Source organism: Cotesia glomerata, linkage group LG5 (assembly GCF_020080835.1).
Source record: "Cotesia glomerata isolate CgM1 linkage group LG5, MPM_Cglom_v2.3, whole genome shotgun sequence".
Taxonomy (NCBI): domain Eukaryota; kingdom Metazoa; phylum Arthropoda; class Insecta; order Hymenoptera; family Braconidae; genus Cotesia; species Cotesia glomerata.
In genome coordinates, this window is record NC_058162.1 from 8513712 (window position 1) to 8538548 (window position 24837).

At 32.4% G+C, this 24837-nt stretch overlaps 1 protein-coding gene across 1 annotated transcript; it reads right to left on the reverse strand.

Annotated features, from left to right (window-relative positions):
• Nucleotides 1-1690: 1690 nt before the first annotated feature.
• Nucleotides 1691-17354, reverse strand: LOC123265614. The gene is made up of 4 exons (XM_044729407.1): nucleotides 17133-17354; nucleotides 10870-11030; nucleotides 1874-2152; nucleotides 1691-1729 (listed from the first exon to the last, which is right to left on the reverse strand). Exons 1-4 carry the CDS (start codon nucleotides 17165-17167, stop codon nucleotides 1719-1721), a joined length of 486 nt encoding a protein of 161 aa, XP_044585342.1. The 5' UTR covers nucleotides 17168-17354; the 3' UTR covers nucleotides 1691-1718.
• Between the last annotated feature and the right edge of the window lie 7483 nt (nucleotides 17355-24837).

The window sequence follows — 24837 nt, forward strand, 5'->3', positions numbered from 1 at the left end:
ATAATTTTTCTTATTTATATGAATAAATATATATAACATTTAGACAAACATAACAAATATTTCATATGAATTTTCGGCAAAAATAGATACATATTTTTCTATAAATTTTTTTTGCAGAAAATTTTATCATGCTAAATATTTTTAATTGCCATTAAGATAACTTCTAAAAATCACTAAAAAAATCGAGGCATATTATTCCATTTTTAACTTCCCGCTAAGAAAATTGAAAATTTCCAAAAATCGGGAATTTATTGCTTTTACCCCGTTTTGCGAAAATCGAGTTTTCATCAGATCTCGACGTTTTGAGGTCCTAGGAAGCTTCTCTGACTATTCCCGCAAGAGTGTCACTATGTCTGTATGTATGTATGTATGTCTGTATGTGTGTGTATGTGTGTGTGTGTGTGTGTGTGTGTGTGTGTGTGTGTGTGTGTGTGTGTGTGTGTGTGTGTGTGTGTGTATGTAAACCTCTTATAACTTTTGAACGGCTTTGCTCGGCCGATCGGATCGAAATAGGTGACGATCCAAAGAGTATCCTCGCCATTAAATTTCGTGAAAATTTGAATCGATTCGATTCGCTAGATTTTGAGAAATCTCAAAAATAAAATTTTCAAAAAATCGTTTTTTTGGAATAACTTCTAAATGGCTTCACCGATCAATTCTCAAAACTAATCATCTCTTGAGCTTGAAAAACCACGTTGATTGCCACCAGTCTCATCAAAATCGGTTGATTGGTTCGATAGTTATCGAAAACAAAAAATTTCGAAAAAAGTGCTTTTTTCACATAACTTTGAGATTTCTTTTCGGATCGTTTTTGACAAAATAAAATAATTATTAGAGCTCAAAAAATCACGTCGATCGCCACCAAGAACGTGGAAATTGGTTGATTGGTTCGTGAGTTATCTTTGTCGAAAAAATTCGGAAAAAATGAATTTTCTTAATTTCTCTAAGATTTTTAGTTCGATCAGTTTATGTTCATTAGTATTTTATAGATTCTAAAAAACTGCGTGGAATTCTGCTAACCGCATGAAAATCGATTCATTAATTTAGAAATTATTGCAGTTTGAAAATTCAAAAAATACTGTTTTATTGAACTTCTATTAGACTTTTGAGCTCGAAGAGCTCAAAAGCATATAAAAACTATTTCTTTGAGCTTGGAGAGCTCAAAATAACACACAAATAATATTTTTGGGCTCGAAGTGCTCAGAAACATCATGTGCTATTTTAAGCGCTTACCCGAGTCAAAATCTCCAACGTTATTCCAACGTTTCCAACGTTACAAGCGTTAATTCAATGTTTTGAACTTTACAAATAAATAAAAATATATCTAGACATGAAAGACAAAAAATATATATAATGTATAGTGATCTTTTCACTCCAAATCGACCACCTTTGAACCCGATCCCTTCCAAATTTTTTCAAAGTGGGATTCCTTCATTTAATATTTTTAACTTCCCACTAAGAAAATTGAAAATTAAAAAAAATCGAGAACGCTTGTAACGTTGGAATCACGTTCGAGACGTTGGAAACGTTGGAATCGCGTTTGAGACGTTGGAAACGTTGGAATAACGTTGGAGATTTCGACTCGGGTAGGTATGGAATTGGCGGGAAGTTGCAGGGATGGCCTTTAGGGTCAACCGTTTTCCAGATTTTTTTTATTCTACATACTGATATTGATTTCAATAATATTTCGATATTTAACCCAACAGTAAATCAAAATTTCAGGCTTTCTCTGCAACAAAAAACAAAAAACAAATTAATTAATGACTCGGCAACATTTATAGCCTATATTTTTCTTCAGTACCATAATCCACAATTCAAAAGCAAATAATCAATTTCTCAATTTGAATTTATAATTAAATTAATTAATTATTACCATTGGGCTCGATTGTGTCTGAAACCAGAACGGGCTTGGCATTAGGCTTGGTCAAGTCAAGGGTGTAATGATATTTTTCCATACTTCTGAGCTTCGGGTTGTAAATAGTCTCGGTGCGGTGCAAAAAGTTTCCATCAACTCGATCCTCGATATCTCGAAAATATGGTTCGCCATCGGGGGTCGTACCTGAAAGCACCGTGTGTGAAGACCTACTACCGCCATTAACGATTATTGTTTGTCCGCTGCTCGGTAATGGGATCGGACGTTGTCGAATTTCGGCTGAAAGTTCAAATAAATTTAAGTCAAGAAAATCTTCTTGTATTGAGAAAATTCAGCCTTTTGCTCCAAAAAATTTAGTTCTTGATAGAAGTAAATTTTCTTGACTTGAGAAAATTTCTCTCTTGCTCCAAAAAATTAAATATCTCGATAGAAGTAAATTTTCATTAATATTTTTAGTGATTAACATGTCAAATGGGAAGATCAAATAATATTGAATCATTTTTTTCATTCAATATCTATAATTGCAAGCTAAAATAATATAAAATCGATATCAAATATTCAAGAGAAAAATTTTCTCAAGGTGAGAATAATATATTAGTATTACACTACAAGGGCTTTCAATTATCTTCCCGTGTGGTGTATAAGATTTTTCTTTATACCTAGTCGAAAGTACGTTTATTAATTACATTTTTAAATACTATAAACAACACAACCACATTCTGCCTTCAGCTGACACGTCGGCCATGTTTTTTTCATTTGCTTCCTATCGACGTGCCTCTTTCGGACTTACATAAAACTTTAATTTTTAACTTCCCGCTAAGAAAATTGAAAATTTTCAAAAATCAAGAAGTTATTGCTTTTACCTCGTTTTGCAAAAATTGAGTTTTCATCAGATTTCGACGTTTTAAGGTGACAGGAAGCTTCCCTGACTATTTCCGCGATGGTGTCCGTGTGACTGTATGTGTGTGTGTGTGTGTGTGTGTGTGTGTGTGTGTGTGTGTGTGTGTGTGTGTGTGTGTATGTAACCTCTTATAACTTTTGAACGGCTCGGCCGACTCGTACGAAATAGGTGGCAATCCAAAGAGTATCATTGCAATTAAATTTTGTAAAAATTTGAATCGATTCTGTTCGCTAGATTTTGAGTAATATCAAAAACAAAATTTTCAAAAAATCGTTTTTTTAGAATAATTTCAAAACGGCTTCACCGATCACTTCTCAAAACTAATATGCTATTAAGTTTAGAAAACCACGTCGATTGCCATCAGTTCCGTCAAAATCGGTTGATTCGTTTGAGAGTTATCGAAAACGAAAAATTTCGAAAAAAGTGTTTTTTTTACATAACTTCGACATTTCTTCTTGGATCGTTTTTGATGAAATGGAAAAATTATAAGAGCCTTAAAAACCACATCTATCGCCACCAAGAACGTGAAAATCGGTTAATTGGTTCGTGAGTTATCGTTGTCGAAAAAATTCAGAAAAAGTGAATTTTTCAAATTTCTCTAAGATTTTCGATATGATCAGTTTGTGTTCAAAACTAAATCATAGAATTTGAAAAACTGCGTAGAATACTGGCAACCGTGTGAAAATCGATTCATCATTCAGAAGTTATTGCAGTTTGAAAATTCAAAAAATACTGTTTCACTAAACTTCTATCAGACTTTTGAGCTGGAAGAGCTCAAAAGCTTAGAGCAGCTAACTCTATGAGCTCGGAATAACATATAAATTATATTTTTGAGCTCGAAGAGCTCAAAAACGTCATAATAGCAATTTTAAGCGCTTAGATATGGAATTAGTGGGAAGTTACAGGGATGGCCTTTGGGGTCAACCGTTTTCCAGATTTTTTTGTTGCGTTCTTGATGCCTGTATAATAAAAATCCTATTTATTTTCTAAGTCCAAAAAAAATTTTAGTTTGGAGAAAAAAAATAGGATTTCTATTTTACGCCCTTATGGTGACCGGTCGCCACAAAGGTGTATAATTTTTATACGGCCTTATGGCACTATAACGCGATATGTACATAACTAAATAAAAATAAAATCCTTTACTACATATTACACAAGCCTCCATGAATTACTCCTTACAAGAATTTTTTTTATCATTATCGGATCCGTAATATTTTCCGTAAGTAAAATTTCGGAAAATCAATTCTTGACTGACCTGTAGTAGAGAAAAGGTTTTTGTCTCTAAATTTTATAGCTTCAGAAATATCATAAATAAATATATATAGTAGATAAATTAATAAGCGTTAAAATTAAGAATCTGGTACTTTTATAAACCACTGAGTTTACAAACGGCTATTTTAATTCCCGACTAGAAATTTCGTGAGGCATTGCCGAACAATCAATTCGGGGCAAGTTTGGTTTTTCGAACTTTGGCAAGCCTAACTCACGCCTTATTAATTCCACTTTAGGTAAGCCAAAGTTCGACACTGCCGTAGTTTTTCCCAGCTACGCCCAAATTCGGCAAACCGAACTTCGGCAAATCTTTGGTAACTGTGATTTCATGCAAGTCAGGCATACCAATAATATGTCAAACTTTGGGCTGCCGTTGGTTTTCCAAGCTATGACCAAGTTTGGCAAACCAAACTTCGGCAAATCTTCGATAACCGTGATTTCATGCAAGTCAGGCATACCAATAGTTTGTCAAACTTCGTTCTGCTGTAGGTTTTCCAAGCTTCACCCAAGTTTGGCAAACCAAACTTCAGCGAATCTTCGGTCACCGTGAGTTGATGCAAGTCAGGCACACCAATAGTTTGTCAAACTTCGTTCTGCCGTAGGTTTTCCAAGCTACACCCAAATTCGGCAAATCTTCAGTAACTGTGATTTCATGCAAGTCAGGCTTACTAATAGTATGTCAAACTCCCGACTAGAAATTGTAGTTCGGAATGCCGAAGAATTAGTGAGGGACAACTTTAGTTTGCCTAATTTAGGCCTGCCTAAGTTGCACCTCATAAAAACCAAGGTAGGCAGAACAAAAATTGGCATGCTGAAAATATTCCAAATTTGGTCTGATCCTGAAACTGTGTGGCATTGCCAAAGTCCGGCATATTATGGAAATGCCGGACTGATTTGTAATAAAGTTAACCATAAATAATTGCTGGAGTTCGGCTTGCCAAACTTGGACGTAACTCGGAAAGTCTCATGGATTCCTTAAGTCTGATATATCATGGGAATGCCGAACTCGTTTCAAGTAACGATAACTTGAGTTTAGCCAACTTGGAGCAAACTTGGCTTTCCGAACTTATGCTACCCAAATTCGAATCTTATTTGTTTTAAATTAGGCAAGCCGAACAATGGTCGTGCTTATAAGTATCTTGAGGCACGAAGTCGCTCATCATCGGCGTAGCGTCGCGGTATGGTATAGGGCTCTCGTGCGTCGGGTGCGGTGTTCGAGTCTCGCATTCAACATGTACGATTTTTAATAATTAATAATTACCATTAAGGCGAGTGTGAAATAAAGTTGTGTTATGTGTGACTAATGTATCTAACTCCTACATCATCTCCTTCCCCCTTGACTTATCAAATCTACCAATCAAAAAAAAACTTCTTCACATAAAAAAACGCTCCAAAAAATAAAAAAAAAATTACCGAAGAACCAAAATTAAATAATAAAAAATAATATTTAATGAAAGCAAAAAAAATTTTTTTTTTTTTTTATTCACGAAATATTTGAAAAATTTAGTCCTAAATTCCATATTTATACTTAAAATAGTAAAAGTAGATGAAAAAATAAGTATTTGTTATTATTAATTTTCGCTCGATAATAAAAAAGCTAAAAACCAAGAAAGAATTAAATTTGGATTCTTCCTTGCGAATTTGGTTTCCGAAATGCTGCCTACTTAGGTAGCCAAATTCGGACCGAATGAGGTTTAGATAATCACCAACAAGTGTGGTTTCCAAACTGCAGCCTAATCAGGAAGCCAAGTTAGGCTGAGCCTCGCAACTGCGTTACATCCCAAACTTTGGCCTTGTTTGGATGCCTCACTTACCGCAAGTTTAGAATTCGGCATACCTTACTTGCACTAAATCACTACCTCACTGAAATTTCTAGTCGGGTTGTTAACAAAATTTAGCATTCACTTATTTCATGAATCGCAAAGTTTACTATTGGCTGAATTTGCGTGGCTAAGTTTTGAATTGGCAAAATTCACGATGCACCAATTTTAACAAATGTCAACATTACGTAAATAGTTTACTTTTAAATTATTTTTATTCTAATGTCAAGATATGCATTTGTTTATTTTTTTTTTATTTCAGTTTTTTTTAATTCTTTTTTTTTAATTAGCCGTATTTAAAATTATATCATTCTATTAATCACAATTTTTTAAATTCGCTCAATTTAGCCAGTCCCATGGCTAAGCGGTACAACGCTTGTCATGCTTGCTTGGGACTGGTGAGGCGTGGGTTCGAATCCCCGTGTGAGCTGAAATTTAATTTTCAGTGAACATCGGTGCTCGTAACTCACGCCGGGCTGTACAGGTTTGGGTTTTTCGATGGTTTCCCCAAGCCCTGTGCTACCGGTGGAGCACAAGCAAATGCGTGCAGTTTCTCCAGGCTGAAAAAGTATGTAATACCGCCAAACTTATGCCAAACTAAATGTGCCGTTCAGCCTGGAGTCCCCCTCCGGTCTCGGCCGGACCCCCATCGAGACAGAAGTCTGAAAAGCGGGGTTAAAAAAAAAAAAAAAAAAAAAATTCGCTCAATTTACTATTGAGTTTTTTAATGTTTATCTTTTTTTTGGTTTGTTGAATTTTACTTTATAACATTTTAAGGTTGGTACAAGTTTACATTTCGCATTACTTTTACTCATCATGATTTAATATTGTCTTTTTTAATGATTGCCTCATTTTATCAACGGCATCATTTTCAGTTTTAAAAATTTTTAGTTTACAAACGTTCCAGTTTACAAACGGCTATTTTCTAGTAAATTCAAAAACATACTTAAATTAATGTCTACGATTGTGTATATATATATATATATATATATATATATAAATATATATATATATATATATATATATATATATATATATATATATATATATATATATATATATATATATATATATTAGAGTGGTCCAAAAAAAAAAAGTTTTTTGCCTATCATCTTAAAAGCTTTTCTAAGGTATAAAAAAAATTCCCTCCAAAGCGCAGCTTGATATCTCAATTCTTCATGAAGCTCAATGAATTTTTATTTTCTCATGTAAATAACACGTAAAAAAATTTTATTTACGTTTTCATCCGGTAAAATTACGAAAAAAAATTTTTTATGCATTTTTCGTCAATTATTCTTGTAGAAAATTTAATTCTCTAAAAAAAAGTACTGAGGTAGTTTCTTCGTAATCTTAACGAGTAAAAAGTTATTGAGCTTTAAATACTCGCACAAAAGAAAATTTGAACGAAGATAGTTTCAAAGCATCTTTTCGAAAACTTTTTTGGTAACTGCATATATTCATTTCAAAATTTATCAAAGTATACTGTTTCTAATATAATTAACACATGTCTTTTGGTGAAGTATTAACTGTGAATTATAAATAATTTTTCTCATTACAATTTGGATATTTTTTCCTATGAGCAATAATTTTTTAAAATTGAACTTGAACTTCATTACGGAATCTGAATCAAGAGCAAGCTAGTCCTTCCGGATGTATACTGAATTTAATTTTTTTATTTAAGAACATGTAGGACAGGTGAATATTTAAATTTTGAACACGATGTTGGGACGCTTTTTGACCGAATGAAAAATCATGAAACTTTGCAGGAGAACGTATCACTGCAAACTCAAGTGTTTTACTTTTAAACACATAAAGTGTTTAAAAGCTTGTAGTCACTTTTTAAACATTTTATGGTGTTTTATTCAATGGAAACGTTTTAAGCGATTAATTTTAATGCACTTAAAGTGTTTTCATTAAATCACTTAAAATGTGTTATGATCTAAAAACATTTAAAGCGTTTTATACATTTTTTATTAATACATAAAAAATTAAAAATCATTAAATTATTTTTGTAGGATTATTTATTTATTTTATTTTTTTTTTTAAGTTTCAATTCATAAATAAATAAAAATTACATAAAACTATAATGAATATTCTTAGGGAAATTTCATTTTACATTGCATGCAAATTACATTTTTGTTTTTTAACTATAAACTATTGAATTTTTTTAAAGTAGGTGTTGTTTTGTATTTTTAATCTAAAATAATCTTTAATTAAATTAAATTATAACAGAAAGAGAAAAAATTTGAACAAAAAACATTTTAGTTTCACACATTCCAACTCTAAATCACTTTTTTTCTATCAAAACTTATCTGTTTATCTTACATAAGAAAATATAAATTGCTATATATAGCAACTATTTTATTGTATTCGTGTATCTATAGATTATTAATTTTTAATGAAGTGACGTACTAAAAAAATATTTCCATAACAATTTGAGTTTTACATTAATAAAAAAAGAAATGAAGATTATTTTTTTCACGAATTTGTGAACTGATTCTTTTATTTTTAAATTTAATCATTGAAAAAAAATAACAAAATGATAAATAAATAGGTAGAGTTCGCGCATAAAACTGCCTTATCTCAGGAGTCATCACATATTTAAGTAAATAAACTTGACTATAAAGAAATTGCTAATAAACATACAACCAATATAATCTATGAGACTCATTTAATTTTTTGGTTATTTCTTATTTTAGTTTATATTACTTATAAGACATAATTATTAAAATGCAGCCAGGTTAGGGTATAAAACTAATTATCAACAAAAAATTTAATTTACTATATATCTTCATGTAGGCCGCAAGAGAGAGCTAAAAGTAAATTATCTAGTTTAATTTTTTTAACCAGTGGTTAGAGTATATTTACAAAGTCTGGTAATCTCCTTCAGTGCATTTTACATGTGGTTCAAATAAACAAACCGATATATTCAATTGTCATTTGTTATCACTGGTCCAGACTGAATTACCGATACCATGTTTTTAAGAAAAAAATATAAATTACATAATCAAATACTTTGAAACAGAAAATGTGATACAACGTGGATTCTAAAATCATATCTGATTAAATTTTCTTTTATTGCGAGTATTTAAAGCTTAATAACTTTTTACTTGTTAGGATTACGAAAAAACTACCTCAGTACTTTTTTGTAGAGAATTAAATTTCCTACAAGAATAATTGACGAAAAATACAAAAAAAAATTTTTTTCGTAGTTTTACCGAATGAAAACGTAAATAAAATTTTTTTACGTGTTATTTAAATGGGAAAATAAAAATTCATTGAGCTTCATGAAGAATTGAGATATCAAGCTACGCTTTGGAGAGAATTTTTTTTATACCTTAGAAAAGTTTTTAAGACAGTAGCACTTGGAAAAAAAAATAAAAATAATTTTCTTGGACCACTCTAATATATATAGAAATAAGACTGCAGCACTCGACATTTTCAAAAAAAAAAGGGTATCATATTACTAGCTGCGATGGTAATAATTACCATCATGATTGTAGAATTTATAATCAATATGATTTTAGCGGTTAACATATATTATGATTAAGTTTACGATCTTTAAGTTACCAGCCAGATAAGTTACCAGCCAGATGGTAATTATTATTATTATTCAGATGGTAAATGTAACTATATGGGTGATACAGTTAACAATCTGGATAGTTCTTGCAATCATTCATATTATGAAGCCTGTTTTTACAATACTCAGATAGTAGTATTTATTTTCAAATTCTCTCCGTGTAATAAATAATTAAGAGTGAGTCATGTCAGAAGAAATAATAACTGTTTATGCAGTTGAAGGTTATATGCAATACAGTACGGATTGAGAAACAAATTAAAATTAAATAGAAGTTAAGAGAATTACACGAACATTATAATTGTTACGTCCGTAGTTGAGGTGAAAGGAGAGCAAAGTGATTAATGTAATTTAATAATAATTAATAAAATACAAGTGTTTAATAATTATTTCTTATCTGTTATTTTATGCATACAGGGAAAAAAGAAAACTCGAAAAATTACATTGTAAACAGTAATAAGCGTCCCGTCGTATTCAAAACTAGAAAAATTATAGTTCGAAATAACATTTTTCTAAATTCAAACTTTGAATGTTAATTTTCAAAGCTTTCAATGTAATATTTACATTTTAAAATGTGATTCTTACAAAATCTGTAATAATTACAATCTGAAACTGTAATTTTTCCAGTTTTCATCACGGAGTGCCACGTTACATTATATAATGTAATTTTTGTATTTTTCTTTTTTCCGTGTAGTTGCTCTTCTTGTTACTTTTGTAGAACTCGTTGTTTTTTAGAAAATAATAAATATCCGTGAATTTATTCTTCATTGGGATAAACAACGAGTTTCATTGTTATTAGAACATATTAGTTAAAGCAAGAAAATCCACAGGAATTAAGGCCTACCCCAATAAAAAAATTTATATTGGTTTGTTGAAAATAAATGAATAAAGTTTGTATACAATTTTTTTTTTCAATGGCTAATTTTTTACTATTTTTTATTTATACTCTGTGTGTTAATAAAAAAATCAGATCATTTTTGTTAACTTTCAAAACCGATTCGATTTTTTTAATTTTACAAAAGTTGAAAAATTTAGATATTCACAATTTTTTTTTTTTTTGATTCGGAATATGAAGAAAATTGAAAAATTATTTTATCACTTCTAAATCATTGATTCAAAATAAAAATATACAAATCTAGTGAAAAGTCACAAAAAAATTTTTGTCATAAATATCACGATATTGCTCTGCAGATTGTTGAATTTTTTTCTGTTCTTCGAGGAAAAAAATAGTATAGTATTCTACAAATTGAGCTTTGAAAAATACCTGTAAAAAACGAGACGTGTAAGTAATTTTTCTGATTTTAAAACTGCGGTTAAATGAAATCGAAGTATAGAATTTTGTAAGCTTTTAATGAATAATTTGTAAATCCATCATGACGAAGAATATAATAAAAAAATTTTTTTTGACACTATCAATGTTACTCACTCAATAATTGATCGACTTTGGACAGTTCATTCCGGACATTGTCATTTATTTTCTGCTGGACATCACGGACATGGTTTTGGATGTCTGTTTGCAGCTGGTGGTTTATGTTTGAGAATATGTCGTTCAGAAAATTTGTATTTATTATTTGGCATTGCGCTACCCTGAGAAGTTAGAATATTTTAAAATGATTCATAATTTTATTTCAACATTTAATTTTTTTTTTAATCCGAAATTTAATTTATGAAATTCGATAGTTTACAATTGTGACTAAAATTATTTCTTGAAAAATAATGTGTAATAATGCATTAATTGAAAAAAGAGCTTGACTCACGAGAAAAATTCGTTCACAGAATTAATTAAAAAAATTATTTTGAAGAATTTTCTTATTTTTAATGACGTAGAAAATTGTTATAATAAAATTTTTTATTTTTCAAATAAAATTTGCATTGTGAAATTTTAATTAATAATTTTTTTTTAACAAATTGTGCATTTATTAATTAATTAAAAATTGATTATTAAGCATCAAAAATATTTTTAAACATTAAAAAATTTGATAACTTTATTATTGATAATTACGAATTGTTCTAAAAATTAAAAATTTATTTTTATCAAATGGTGACTGAAGACTCAAATTTATGAAGTAATTATGAAATTTATGAAGAAAGAAGATAAAAAATTATAATCATATATAAATAAAATAATTATTAAATTCTTTTGATAAATCAATCAAAATTCTCGATTAAATAAAATAAAAGGCCATTCGGCAGCCGAAATGGAAGTAGATTTCATGACGAATGAAAAGAATACTACTAGGCATACAGAAAAAAAAAAAAATTTCTGTTGCATTAAGGTAGTACTACCGATACCACAAGAGTCAAATCCTAAAACCTAACCTTATTTGATTAACGTAGTACATTTCCCTGTACTAAATCACGTTGGAGAAAGAGAGACAGAGATAAATTTTGAATGTTTTTTATTAATAAATATTCTCATATTCTTGGAAACCATACTGACAGTTATTAAATATGTTCTAGATGTTATTCTCTCTCGTTGTCTTGATTTTTATAAGAATCTGAACGTCCAGTTTTGTAAAATAAAATAAAGTCTGTGATTCTCCATAAGGATATAGGATATTGAATTCAATTATTATTGCACGGAAATACGGTAAAAGTGAAAATTTTTGCGATTTTTGAAAATTTTTGAATTGCTCTAATTCCTAAACGATTTAATTTGAAAAAATAAATAAGTATGCAAATTAAAGCTTATTAAATAAGCTTTTAGGTGCACTTTACAGAAATCCGATAGGATATCGCGTTCAATTGTTATTGCACGGAAAAACGGTAAAAGTGAAAATTTTTTGCGATTTTTGAAAATTTTTGAATTGCTCTCATTTCTAAACTAATTAACAGATTTGGCTCATCTTAGAATTTAACCTTAGAAATCGTCCTAAGAATAAGTATGGTACGTTTTATTGAGATCCGTATAGAATTGAGGGAGTTAGAGAAGAGACAATGCCGATTATATATATATATATATATATATATATATATATATATATATATATATATATATATATATATATATATATATATATATATATATATATATATATATATATATATATATATATATATATATATATATATATTATATATATATACAGAATGTCCCAGAAGTAACGGACGCCATTGTAGCATCTAATAAACAAAATAATTCTGAGACGAAAAGTCCTTAGCCATTTTTTAATCAAACGCATAGATAATTAATTATTAATTAAAATAACGTCCTTTTATGCGTTAGAGAGAGAGCACTAGTGTCAAGTCAAGTGCGTTCCAACGAAGACGCTTGCACGTGTGAATGTGTAAGTAAATATGTGTGACTACGTTAGCTATAGAAACTAGTTAGTCATACAGTTAGTTGTGTCTTTGTTTGGCACATACTTGACTGGACACTGGCGCTCTCTCTCTCTCTAACAAATAAAGAGACGTTATTTTTAATTAATAATTAATTATCGATGCGGTTAATTGAAATATGGCTAAGGACTTTTCGTCTCAGAATTATTTTTTTCATCAGATGCTACAATGGCGTCCGCTGGGGACACCCTGCTGCTATATATATGTATATGTATATATATATATATATATATATATATATATGCTATATATATAAAAATGTAACTCCCGTGGAGAACTTTTTAAAATTGGAATTTTGAGTTCCGCTTTTAACAGGGGCTGCGTTTGGGCATTTTCTGAGATATTTTGGAGTGAGACGATGTATTTGATTTTCATAGAATTTTTTAACAGATGCTTAGTTTGGGCATTTCCGGTGAAAATTCAAAATTTGGCCGGAAGTGCTTAAACTAAGCCTGTTAAAAAATTCTATGAAAATTAAATACATCGTCTCACTCCAAAATATCTCAGGAAATGCCCAAACGCAGCCCCTGTTAAAAGCGGAACTCAAAATTCCAATTTTAAAAAGTTCTCCACGGGAGTTACATTTTGGCACACCCTAATATATATATATATATATATATATATATATATATATATATATATATATATATATATATATATATGTTAGGGTGGTCCTTATTTAGGTGATGTTCGAATTTTTTTTCACGATAGTCCTAAATCAGTTCCAAATCTATAAAAAAAAATTCATGCCAAATTTTAGCTCTTAATTTTAATATTAACCCCCCCCCCCCCTCACCCGATAGCCAAAGTTTTAAATGGAAATAACACGGGAAAAGTTCTGTCAATAATATGAAATTTTTTTTCATCATGATATAATGAACAGATCATGTCGATCAATGACAATTCTTATAGCAAATATAACGCTCTGCAAAAAAAGTCTCTTATGATTTTTCGCTATCTTGACTGGTTCAAAAGTTGTTCGAGGTCAAAATCAAAGTTCTAGTCAATTTTGTGGTTATTTCCATTTTTATCGTCATTTAATAATTCAAAAATGAAAACAGAGTTATAATTTTTAATCTCGATGGTTTTTTTTCAGAAAACTTGCAAGGTGATCGTGATCCTAAAATAATAATTACACTAATTTTCTTTTATTCTTGACCTGCCGTATGTTTTAACTGTTTTCTAAATTTTGAGACACATAAAATATTTTTGATAAGTTGTTAAAAGATTTTGATTTCAATCGGTAAAAATATTGATAAACTCTAGTTTCAAATTTAAATTTTAGGATAAGAACATTTTAGAAACTAATTATGCTGCCATCTATCAGATTTTATTTTAACTTTTTACATCAAAATTAATTCTGAAATGCCCATAACCTATATTTATTATCTCAACTCTATCAAAATCATATACAAATGTTTACTAATGCTAATGGTTTCTTGTTATTTAATTTAATCTATAAATTTTATCGATTTGATTTCGAAGTGATCAGAAAAATATGGAGCTTTTTCGTTTACGTCAAAACATTTTTTTAATCGGTGATGTTGACGTCCAAATAGTGGGTAATAAATTACCATCGGAATTGCAAGCTTTGAAAGTGTTTTTTTAATTTCCCGCTAAGAAAATTGAAAATTTTCAAAAATCGAGAAGTTATTATTTTTACCCCGTTTTTCGAAAATCGAGTTTTCATCAGATCTCGACGTTTTGAGGTCCTAGGAAGCTTCTCTGACTATTCCCGTGATGGTGTCTGTGTGTGTGTGTGTGTGTGTGTGTGTGTGTATGTATGTGTGTGTGTGTGTGTGTGTGTGTGTGTGTGTGTGTGTGTGTGTGTGTGTGTGTGTGTGTGTGTGTGTGTGTGTAAACCTCTTATAACTTTTGAACAGCTTGACCGATTTGATCGCGGTTGGCACCATTCGAAAGAGTTCGATTAGACTCAGATTTTCAATACAAGTTGGACCGATTCAGGCTGATAGATTTTGAGAAATCTTAAAAAAACTGCGAAAAAAAATTTTTTCAAATGTGGTTTTTTTTTAATAACTTTTAAACGGCTTGACCGATCAATTTCAAAAACTACTCAGCTCTAAACATCGAAAAACCATGTTGATCGCTACCAAGCCGGTCAAAATCGGTTAATTTGTTCCTGAGTTATCGTTGACGAAAGAAATCGAAAAAAAGTGTTTTTTTCGAATTACACCGAAATTTCCGGTCTGATCAATTTGTGTTTGAAAATATATCATAGAATTTGAAAAACTGCATCGAATGGCGCCAACCGCTTGGAAATCGGTACATTCATTCAAAAGTTATTGCGGTTTGAAAATTCAAAAAATAATGTTTTATTAAACTTCTATCAGACTTTTGAGCTCGGAGAGCTTAAAACTACACGAAAATTATATTTTTGAGCTCTTCGAGTTCAAAAACGTAATAAGCGCAATTTTGAGCGCTTAATTACGAAAGTAGCGGGAAGTTGCAGGGATGGCCCTCAGGGTCAACCGTTTTCCTAATTTTTTTTTTCATACCTAAGTTTCATACATAAGTATTGCTGCAGTCATTGATGAAATTATTGTGTTTTGGGAAAAAGCTCAAATTCCTGTTCAAGATGTGCAAAAATGTCTAGATAAACTGAAAAAATTGTACGATGAGTCACGCATACTTGTCAAACACAAAAATCGGAATGACATGGCTGTAAAAAAACAAAATGAATTTGGATGATCATTGAAAAAATTATTTGACATTGCACCGTCAAATGTATTTGACGTTATCGATGAAAATTCTAAAGAATTCTTGATTAATCAAAGATCAGATGAACGCATTGATTTTATTGAAAATATTAAAACGAGATATGATGACGATGATAATGATAATAAATTGAACAAAAAAAATCCAGTTTGAAAAAAAAAAAGAGTGAGGAAGAAAAAGTATTATTGGGTAAATTATAAGAATCAAATAATCAATAAATTTGTCATTCTTTATTTGATGAAGATGTTCCACTAGAAACAAAATTAAAAATTGTGGCTAAGATGCATACGGGAAGAGAAAAAATTCCAATCGATGCTATTCCGGAAGACGACCAGGATTATACAAGTGAAAAAGTTAGCGTAAAACGCTTTTAAAGCAAGAGTGTAAACGATTTATTGCATAACGATATCGACTTTTTTGTAACCGCAGAATCGATCAAATTTTTTGAGAAGTTTGAGTTACAAACAGAATTTTTACAAATTAATCCTTCTGAATGGGCTGATAATGAAAGTTATAAAATTGCATGACGGTTCGTCAAAAAACTATCGGTTCTGAATGACTGTGCTGAGAGAGGAGTTAAACTAGTGTAAGATTTTTGTAAAATTATACTAAGGATGAAAAACAAATGCAATATGTATTACAATTGGTTAAGGATCATCATCAAATGTTTGCTAATGCGCTGAAAAAAACTAATGTAACAAATTTATGAAAGTATCTATGATTAAAGAAAAAATGATAATATTGGTTCTTTTTTCGATTAATTGTAATTTTAATAATCACTTTTTTCAATTAAATATTACTTTTCTATCAGAACATATGTCAAGGTCAGAAAAGTTTAAAATATGAATATTAACCCTTTTTCATTTTTTGAATTATTTAATGACGATAAAAATGGAAAAAACCATAAAATTAACTAGAACTTTGATTTTGACCCCGAATAACTTTTGAACCAGTCAAGATAGCGAAAAATCATAAGAGACCTTTTTTGTAGAGCGTTAAATTTGCTATAAGAATTGTCTTTGATCGCTATGATCTGTTCATTATTTCATGATGAAAAAAAATTTTAAATTATTGTCAGAACTTTTTCCGTGTTATTTCCATTTAAAACTTTGGCTATCGGGTGAGGGGGGGGGGTTAATATTAAAATTAAGAGCTAAAATTTGGCATGAATTTTTTTTATAGATTTGGAACTAATTTAGGACTATCGTGAAAAAAAAAATCGAACATCACCTAAATAAGGACTTTTGAACCATATGCATTTTCTGAATCCGGTCGACGAGCTGAGTCGAAATATAGCAAAATTTTTCAAAAGTTCCGTCATGAGGACCAATGCAATAGTTAGATTTCTGTGAAATCTACTAAAAATGTATTTTTCATCGATAAAATAATTTTTAAAACTCAAAAAAATATTCGATAAATCAGAAGCACAAGACTTTTATAAAATGTGAAATTTAAATATCAATTAGCGCGCTCAATTAAACTTGATAAGATTCGACCAATAAAAGAATGTTTTATCACCTGTTGTTTAAATTTATCCGTGACCGACTTTGAAAATTTACTTGGAGAGATAAGATACTTCGTACAATAATAAATTATTAAAAATCCCGTACTTACGCAATTAACAAACAGACGACAGTTAAAATCTTCATTACACAGCGCTTATATTGACGCACAAGAATCGATTATTAAAATGAAACTAAACTTCGAGTAGATCGATAAACAATATAGAAAGATAAAAAATCAATAAAGTGAAGGTACTGCAACTCGGTGTTGTATATTGTAGCGATTTAACAACAGCGATTCTGAGTGACTGATTCAGTATGATCATTCACACACTCGACAACATGTATTATATTATCGGTTTGATCTGCAATCGCCTTCTAACACTACTTATGCATATATGTATGGATTAACATTCTATTTATTGCATTTATTCTCTTCATACACTCAATCATCCACACCTTAATAAACATGTGTCAGACAATTCAATTTTAATTAGCTGTTCATAAGCAAATTTAAGTTGTTTTTGATATTTTCAATATTTCATAAATAAATTTTGAATTATTCTAAATTTTTTGCGCTAAAATTAGTTGTCTATTTAAAAAAAAAAAAAAAAAGATATTTAAGAAAGGATAATCTATTGAGATGAAGTCAAGTTCAGAAGAATACTTTCAGATTCAGTATGGATTCATAAAATATTGGAAATTCTTATAAAATTCGAGTGTTGAAATTTCATCAAACATTTGTGAGCTGTATCGAATTTTTTTAATTTTCTTTGAATGAGATAAATTACGAAAATCGACTAAAAGTTAGCCTATTGAAAATAAATGCTGTCAGAAATCAGAAGTGAATTTTCACTACTATAACTCAGAGTACCGGAATGAATATGAATTTTTTTAGCGGAGTGATTCCGTAAATCAATTTATCTTAAATTTAAGTTTGTGGATACTAATTATGTTTCAAAAAAATTTGACTTTGGAACATTAAAGTACATTTTTAAAAAGATTATTTTCTTTTTGAATCTTGTTGATAAATAAATTTAAAAAATCGTAAAAATCGTGAATAAAATAAAAAATAATAAATGATTAACATTACCAAAAGTAATAAAATTAATTACTTTAATTTTATTAAAATGAACTTTTGTATGGAAATTTTTAGGATTTCTCTAACAAATAAATTATTATAGAGAGAATTTACAAAAAAAAAACCTTCTTGTAGAAATTTAAGAAATATAATGAAGCATTTATTTATTAAATATCAAAATTTATTTGTTATACATAAAACTGAACAAAAAGATTATATTGATTTTTCAAATCTCTGAATACAGATTTTGTGATTTTTAAACTAATAATAACTGTTTTTTTTATTTTTATTCAATACGAAGAATAAGGAATTTACTCTACAAAGTTTTTTTTCTCCTACCGACGCCGAAAGTTCGGTTTTCCTCCCGCTATACAGGGACGAAAGTCTCACTTTTTCTCCCTGCACGGAGAGAAAAGAATAGAACTTATTCCTATGTATTCCGTCGTATTTTAGCTTCGGCGTGGCCGTGTGACAAAAGTTGCGCGGAACCTTGTTTTCAACATTAAATAAAATAGTACATTCCTTCCCGATTATTTTCTTGAGCGAAAAAAAAATTTTTTTTGAATACAAAAAATTTCACTTATTTAAACTAAATTAATTCTCTTGTTTTAAAAAATACGTATCTTGATCCAAGAAAATTTATTCAAGTCAAGAAAATCTTTTTAACTTCCCGCTAAGAAAATCGAAGATTTTCAAAAATCGGGAAGTTATTGTTTTCACCCCGTTTTGCAAAAATCGAGTTTTCATCAGATCTCGATGTTTTAAGGTCACAGGAAGCTTCCCTGACTATCCCCGCGAGGTTGTCACGGTGTCTGTATGTATGTGTGTGTGTGTGTGTGTGTGTGTGTGTGTGTGAAAGTATGTGAACCGCTTATAACTTTTGAACGGCTTGACCGATTTCATCGCGGTTGATGCCATTCGAAAGAGCTTGACCAAACTTAGATTTTGAAAACTATTTGGACCGATTCAGATCAATAGATTTTGAGAAATCTTCAAAAAACTGAAAAAAAAAATTTTTCAAATGTGGTTTTTTTGGAACAACTTTTAAACGGCTTGATGGTTCAATTCCAAAAACTAATCAGCTCTTAACCTCAAAAAACCACGTCGATCGCCACCAGTCCGGTCAAAATTGGTTTATTCGTTCGAGAGATATCGTGAACGAAAGAAAACCGAAAAAAGTGTTTTTTCGGAATAACTCCGAAATTCCTAGTGCGATCAATTCAAAATTTAAGATTCTTTGTGAGGCTTGAAAAACTGCGTCGAATGCTGCCAACTGCGTGACAATCGGTTTATTCATTCAAAAGTTATTGCGGTTTAAAAATTCAAAAAATAGTGTCATCAAATCCCTATCAGACTTTTGAGCTCGAAGAGCTCAAAAGCATAGGAAAACAATCTCTTTGAGCTTGGAGAGCTCAAATAACCCATAAATTGTATTTTTGAGCTCGAAGAGCTCAAAAACGTCATTGGTGCAATTTTAAGCGCCTAAGTATGGAATTAGCGGGAAGTTGCAGGGATGGCCTTCAGGGTCAACCGTTTTCCTAATTTTTTTTGAGAAAATTCAGCCTCAAGCTCTAAAAAATTTAGTTTTTGATAGAAGATAATTTTCTTGTCTTGAGAAAATTTCTCTCTTGCTCCAAAAAATTAAATATAAAGATAGAAGTAAATTTTCATTAATATTTTTATTGATTAATATGTCAAATAGGAAGATCAAATAATATTTCATCATTTTTTTTTCATTCAATATGTATAATCGCACGTTAAAATAATATAAAATGTGTATCAAATATTCAAGAGAAAAATTTTCTCAAGGTGAGAAAATTTTTTTCTCAGCTGAAGTAGGTGGGGCTGCTACCCTAAAGTATCTAAAAATATTGATCAAATATAACAATTTATTGTATCAAGTATTTATGATAATTTGAATTAATAAAAAATTACTTCCACCAAGAAGAGAATTTCAAGAAAGATTTTTACTTCGGCAAACACAACTTCCGTCTTCCTTCAGGCACTCGAAAATTTTCTTGAACTAAGAATTTTGTTCTCCAGTCGAGAAATTTTTCTAATTACATTTCAATACTCTAATTAAATTTCAAGTCTAGATTGAAAAATGCAATTCTATAAAACGCCCAGCGGAGCGGGCGAGTAACAGTTAGTTTTATCTAAAATAAATGTTGATTGAATTGATAGAATTAATAAACATTCAAGATATAAAAAATAAAAAACATTAAAATTATTTGCAACGTCGAACTTTCGGCCTGGTAGGAGAAAAAATAGTATGTGCACCGCGGGATAAAAGTAGGACATCTCATCCCACGTATTTGCCACCAATCAATTCTACACGCGGGAGAAAATGTCCAACTTTTCTCCCTTGGTGCACAATGTACTATTATTATTATTATTATTATTATTATTATTATTATTATTATTATTATGTTATTAAATGCTCAGGGGGGTTGTCCCCGAAGTCCGACTCTCCGAGGGCCCAGCCTGAGCTCCATCCATTACTGCTGGACCACTCCGCACAACAAGGCGGTTAGCGGCCACAGCAGGCCAAAGTCATTTCCCTAAGTAGACGGAGGGAACCTAATATTACAGCCTTCTGCATCCTGACAGCCAAGAACTCAGATTTTGACGTGCAAGCTGGAACTTTGGCAAGTGAGGATACAAAAGACTGTTTCATCCCTCCAAGGACGCCAACGATTAGGATGACTAGTTTGACACGGTAACCTGGGTAAAGTTTGCCAATTTCAAATAGGAGATCCTGATATATTTTTCTTTTGTGCTCTTCTTTGGCTGAGATGTTGTGTTCAGCCGGGGCCGAGAACTCAATGACATAAATGTCACGAGTGGCCTTGTCGAAGAGCACAATATCAGGTTTGTTGTGATCGATCCGCCGGGTTGTTGCAAATGGCATGTTCCAGTAAATTTTGCAACTGTCGTTCTCAACAACCTGGGGAATATCTCCTGGTAGATAAGGCAGCACTGGTGTCATATCAATACCGTAGTAATGACGAAGATAGTAGTACAGTACTCTCAGGGCAGCGTTGTGACGCTGGATATATGTACCTCTCGCCAACACAGGACATGCCGACAAAAGGTGCATGAGCGTCTCCGGGTGTTGTTTACACATCCTACATGACGTGTCCAGAAGCTGCACCTGGAGCACCTTGCTACGGTATTCTAGAGTGTTGATGACACCATCTTGGCAGGCAAATATGAACCCTTCAGTCTCGGACATCAGGCCAGCTGACTTTAAGAAGGAAAAGGTCAGCTGGGTGGACAAGCCATGATCACGCACGTGTTTGAAGTACACGCTGTGCATGGACTTGTCCATCAGTTCGCCTAGGAGTTGTTTTTCCTCGGCGTTCCTGATGACGCTCTTAAATTCTTCCTTTCGGAGTTCCATAAGGGCGTTTATCTCTCCAAGACCAAGGGTTCTTGCTGCATATATAGCTGCCTTATACAAGAACGATCCCTTATGCGCATTTTCATGTTTATGTACGATTTGCATAAGGAAGTCATCCTCGTCTGCAGTGAAATTGACAACCTCGAATGTTAAGCCCAGGACCAAACGATCATGCAGCCGCTCCAAACTCTGCAGACCTCTCCCACCGATGGACCGGGAGAGGTATAATCTGGCGACTGATGAATTGGGGTGCATGCTCCGATTCATATTGATAACCTTACGGGTTTTGATGTCGAGATCTCGTAAATCCTTTCGGGCCCATTTCAGGACACCGAAAGAGTATAGTAAGACTGGGACAGCGAGCATGTTAGTGGCGGAGACTTTATTTTTGCCGGAAAGTTCGGAGGACCAAATTTTCCGGAGTCTCCTAACATACTCACTACGGAGAGTTTCTCGGACTTCAGAGACCGCATGCATGCGGTGCTCTTCCATTCCTAGGTATTTATACAACTCTCCGGCGCCTAATTGTCTTAAGATGCTCCCATCTACTAACTCGACATCATCACCCGTATCAGAGCACTTACCCCTCGCCAGATGTATGACCGCACACTTGTCCAACCCAAAAGACATTCCGACATCTCGTGTGTACTCTGCTACGATGTTCAGGGCTGCCTGTAGATGATCTTCATTAGCACTATATAGCTTCAGATCATCCATGTAAAGCAGATGGGTGATCGAGTATTTTCGATCACCCGGAGGCCCCACAGAGTACCCATGGGTTTTACGGAGAGCAACAGATATAGGCAGCAGTGAGATGCAAAACAGCAGAGGGCTCAAGGAATCGCCTTGGAAGACCCCTCGTTTGTACTCTACAACTCCGGTTACGTGCAATGCGTTTCCATTTCCTATATGGAAACGCGTTCGCCAGAGCTGCATTGTACGCCGAATGCATTCCACCGTTTCGGGATTGACTCCCAGGCACTTGAGGAGGTATAAAATCAACTCATGAGGAGTTGAGTCAAATGCCTTGCGATAGTCAATCCAGGCCATTGACAGGTTGCGTTGATAGTAGATCGCATCTTGTATGACACATCGATCAACTATCAGGTTCTCTTTGCAACCTGACAGGCCTCTTTTGTTGCCACGCTGTTCATATATCTGTTGCCATATAGGTCCTATCTCCTGCAAGATACGGTTATTCAAAATTTTTGTAAAAATTTTATAAACCGCATTCAGGCAGGTGATAGGCCTGTAATTCTTTGGGTCAGACAAGTCACCTTTTTTGGGTATCAGTACGGTTCGCCCTTCTACGAGCCAGTCTGGAATCGGTTCGTCAGCTCTAATGTAGGATGTAAATATACGGGCCAAATGGAGGTGGGTAGAAGTAAACTTCTTCCACCAGAAGACATTAATGCCATCTGTTCCCGGGGCAGCCCAATTTCTGCTGCCATCTAGAGCTAAACGAACTTCATTTACACTGACTGCAGGGCTCTCTTCATCAGCATTCTGTCGACGGTGTTTCCGACAAAATGCTTTGAAGTCATGCAGAGCTGGAGTGTTGGCGTTTACGTTTGGTTGATCTCCATACAACTCAGTCCAAAAGGCTTCCACCCGCTCAGGTGCTGGATAATTCCCGGTAACAACAGTCTTTGGTGTCAGAAAGCGTGAAGGGCTAGATCGAAACAACGAATTGTCGACCAGCCGTTTCAGCCTTTTCTCTAGTGACTTTTTGGCAGTCACTAGAGCTCGCAATTTATTAAGCGACTCTTCCTTGACGACAAGAAGAGTACTTTTATTCAATGTGTGATGACGCCACCGAAGTTCAGCAGCAATGCGACGTACTCGGGGCGTGTATGCTCGTTGAGTTGTTTCGAACTCAATCACACATTGGATGCGAGAGACATGTTTCCGGGATCTGTCAATTTTGTCGCCAAGTTGTGCGATGCGCTGTCTCAACCTTGCCTCGATCGAGAGACAATGTCTCTCTCTCGGAAAGCCGAAACTGCTGCACCATACACAACCTGGTTCACAGCGAGCAGAGTGGAATCCTCCTGGATCTGTGTAAGGAGATCTTCATTGACCGTGTCAAGTTGTTGTTGGGAGTAAGTTATCTTTTTAGATATACTTACTTGCCGTCCTATAAAGGGATTGTTGTTATCCAAGGAGGAACGGCGTCGCTCTTGGTGTAATTGCGCCGGAAAGGAAAGTCTATTAGACTGCCTTCTATCCGGCACAAGCGATCGTCTGTTACGCCGGAGATAAGCGGCATAGTTACGCAGGTGTTTCGGCGTAAAATGTGCTAGCTCCGGATGCATGTCACTCCAAAGAGTGTGCATCCGGGCTATGTAACCGATCATCCCCGGCTCGCTGCGCTGGTAACACGCCAAGAGATCGACTCGCAGTTCCTCCGTCCACTTAAAGTTAGTCCTTAAAGCGCCAGTGTCGTCATCATTTATCGGGTCCGGTGTGCTCCTCCCACCTGATAAATGGTCCTCATCCGAAAAGGACCGGTTGTGGGGAGCACTTCTGAGATTATGTCTTGTTGTAACTCAGAGTTTCAGTGCAGTGGGTAGTTGGCCCACTGCACCTGTTACGTCGTTTGCCTACAGACCTGGTGATCTGGTCTGCGTTTCCCGCGGTGCGCCACTTGGAGGCCACGTAACAAGCCCGCTTATTATTATTATTATTATTATTATTATTATTATTATTATTATTATTATTATTATTATTATTATTATTATTATTATATTATTAATAACATAAATAAAATCTTTTTCGAAGTGAATTTTCTCCGCAGGGATTAAATCAATCAAAAAAGAATTACGCGCTCCATAAATTTTTTACAATGTATTTCTACAATGAATTTTTACAAATATTCCTTCATTTTCATTATATTCTTTTTATATTTCAGTATATAAATTTTATATGAATTTGTTTATAGGAGTAATTTTATTCCAAATTGTTAAGAGAATATCAACATTGACAAGTTAAGAGCAATAAGTACGTCTTAGATTTTATTCAGTGTTACTGCTACAATTACTCATCACTAATTATTTTTTAAGCCCATCGCTTAAAAAGCGAATAAAATTTTTTAAAGTTTATGTCGGCGTTTAACCGTGCGATTAATTTATAATTTACGGCCGAGATAAAATTCAAATAGTAAAGAGAGAAGAGAGACAATATGTATAACGTATGAAACAGACGAAAAAAAGCCGTCTCCTATACTTTTATATTTTAAAGTCGAGTCTCTCGTTTATTTCTTTTTATAGTCTATGCCTCTACCACAAAATTCATGAGATCCTATTATTTTTATTTTTATTTCTCTATTTCTGG

Coding starts and splice junctions, on each gene's coding strand:
- LOC123265614 (XM_044729407.1), bottom strand. CDS start 17,167: ATGAAGATTTTAACTGTCGTCTGTTTGTTAATTGC. Junction 11,031..17,132: donor GTCGTCTGTTTGTTAATTGC/GTAAGTACGGGA, acceptor CTAACTTCTCAG/GGTAGCGCAATGCCAAATAA. Junction 2,153..10,869: donor CAAAGTCGATCAATTATTGA/GTGAGTAACATT, acceptor TTGAACTTTCAG/CCGAAATTCGACAACGTCCG.